The sequence below is a fragment of the Protobothrops mucrosquamatus genome, unplaced genomic scaffold, assembly GCF_001527695.2.
Source record: "Protobothrops mucrosquamatus isolate PMUCROS unplaced genomic scaffold, P.Mucros_1.0 scaffold2095, whole genome shotgun sequence".
Classification (NCBI taxonomy): Eukaryota; Metazoa; Chordata; class Lepidosauria; order Squamata; family Viperidae; genus Protobothrops; species Protobothrops mucrosquamatus.
The window spans coordinates 1-2,624 of record NW_015388197.1 but is presented as its reverse complement, the minus strand read 5'-3'; the positions used below and the strand labels follow the sequence as shown (position 1 = coordinate 2,624).

The 2,624-nt window shown below is 47.1% G+C and overlaps 1 protein-coding gene across 1 annotated transcript in view; it reads left to right on the top strand.

Annotated features, from left to right (window-relative positions):
* Positions 1 to 1,183, top strand: part of LOC107294783 (ubiquitin-associated protein 2-like) — a gene marked incomplete at its 3' end in the record, with an annotated part of 49,816 nt that extends 48,633 nt beyond the window's left edge. The window contains exon 10 of the mRNA XM_015824044.1: positions 970 to 1,183. Coding sequence (XP_015679530.1) covers positions 970 to 1,183 — 214 coding nt within the window. The remainder of the gene's footprint in view (positions 1 to 969) is intronic.
* Between the last annotated feature and the right edge of the window lie 1,441 nt (positions 1,184 to 2,624).

Sequence of the window (2,624 nt, the reverse complement as noted above, 5' to 3'; positions counted from 1 at the left end):
TGCCGTTTCCGTGCTGTATCCCGGCCTGAAGCCCGACTGGAGCGGGTCCAGATAGACTGTTTCCTCCAGGTGTCGAGGGAACTGCTGCGCAACCACACTCTCAACAACCTTCGCCACAAAGCGAAGGTTGGAGACCGGGCGATAATTAGCCAATACATCTGGGTCCAGGGAGGGCTTCTTAAGGAGGGGCCTCACCACCCCGCCTCCTTTAAGGCCGTGAGGAAGGCACCCTCCCCTAAAGAAGCGTTTACAATTCCCTGGAGCCAGGCTCGTGCACCCCCCCGAGCTGCCAGCACCAGCCAGGAGGGGCACGGATCCAGTAAACATATGGTCGCATTCAGCCTCCCCAAGATCCTGTCCACGTCCTCAGGAGCCACAGAGTCAAACTCCTCCCATACAACAGTCTCAAGACCTGCTCCCGTATCCTCCCCCGGGACCACCCAGTCAGAGTCCAGGCCTTCTCGGATCCGAGCGACTTTGTCATACAGATATTGCGCAAAGTCCTCGGCCCTCCCCTCCAGGGGATCCCCCCTCTCCCCCAATTGAAGGAGAGAGCGGGTCACCCTGAAGAGGGAGGCCGGGCGGTTATCTGATGACGCAATGAGGGTGGAATAGTAATTAGACCTCGCCACCCTCATCGCCACAAGGTAGGATCTAATATGAACCCTTACCTATAAACATTACTAGAACTAAGAAGAAATTTTCTGACAGAACAATTAATCAGTGGAACGACTTGCCTTCAGAAGTTGTGGGGTGCTCCAACACTGGAGGTTTCTAAGAAGAGAGTGGGCAACCATTTGTTTGAAATGATATAAGGTTCTCCTGCTTGAAGAGGGGGTTGGACTAGAAGACCTCCAAGGTCCCTTCCAACTCTGTTATTCTGCATTCCATATTCTAATTCTATAGTATCTTAATACGGGCAGTGCAGATGTTATTTGGCGTCTCACATTTGCTGCTTTTTTTTTCTAGTCTTCAGTGCTCAGTTCTGGAATCAGAGAACTCAGCTCTTCAAAGTTAGCCAACTCCACTGGTTCTCAGATTTTGGAGCCTCTGAAATCTCCAGGTTTGGGCCAGTTCGCCTCACAGGGTCCTCTCAACACAACCTCTCCAGTGTCCACAACGCCAACCTCATCCTGGGATGTCAAACCTTCGACTTCACAGCCGTCGATCCTCAGCCATTTTGGTAAGCGTTCAGTCTTATCAAAGCAAGTTAATGGAACACCTGTGCCTCCAAATGTTGTGGGGTTTTTTTAACACACATTTTGTTGGAACATAATGTAACGTTGTCTGATGAAGCATTCCTTTGGGGGTTTTCAGATCCCACAGAGTGTATTGTTATGGATTTATAACGGTTAATCTTCAATTCGATTCACATTCTGAGACCGGTCAAAACTTCACAGTTCAAATCCTACCCAAGGATCTATGAGCTGTTAAGTAACATCTGAGTATATAGGCAGTTCCAAGTAGGGTGGTTTTTGCAAAGTCTGAATATTCAGGTCTAATAAGTTCAGGATTTCCATGTATCTAGGCAGCCCTTTGGATGTTGGTCCACGGGCTCCTGTTACTGTTGGCATAACCTTTGATTTCTTTCCTCCACAATCGCTCAGCTTCCACTTTCAAATCATGATATTTCGTTATTTTTTCTAGCTGTTTCTCTTCAATCTGTGCATCACCTGGTAATGAATTGTTGTTGTGATAATTATTATTATTAAATGTATATGTCTCCTATCTCACCATGGGGCTACGCTAGGGCTTTTTCTGTTCTACTCTTATTATTATTATTAATTATTATTGAATTTATATGGCTGCCCAATTCACACATAGGTGACTCCACGTGTCTTTTATCACATTTTTAAAAAATTAAAAGACTGATCATATAATAAATCCATTAAACAAACACGCTCCTCTTCATGACCTGTTTTCCTTGTTGCCTTCTGGGAGGAGGCTTCATGGTATCCAAAGCAGAACATCCAGATTCACCTCATATTTATGATGGTTGCAGTGTCATAAATGTAAAAAAAGTCACTTTCTTCAGTGCCGTTGGAACTTCGAACGGTCACTAAATGAACTGTTGTAATTCGAGGACTACCTGTGTATATCTACCCATACACATACATGATATACATATAAATATGTTATATACACACACACACACACACACACACCTTTTGTGATGACCCAGGGCACAGCATAGAGGCAACACAGTCAGCTGGCAGTTCAAGCCGCCCCTTTATTGCTCCAAATGTTCCCCAAATGCTCCCACGTTTCTGGCAAGTCCCAGAACAAGTAACCACACACCTACACACCTACACACACACACACACACACATTCAATAATTCAGCGTTTGTTCCCGACAAATGTCCCTCCCACAGTGTCTCCTTAAGTCTCAGTCCCCAGGTGTGCCTTGTGGAGAGGGGCGGGCCACTTTCCTCCCGAGTAGCATTCCCTCCTTCTTTCCACTCTCCGTGCTCTAGGATCAGGAGGGGGTGGCCCTTGCTCATCGCCTGATCTCTGTCTCTCATGTTCATCCTGCCCCTGTTCCTCCCTGCCTTCCAGCTGTCCCAATCCTGAAAGGCCCTGGCCTGCCTCAGCCTGCTCCTCCCCATATTCCTCCAAAGCCAAC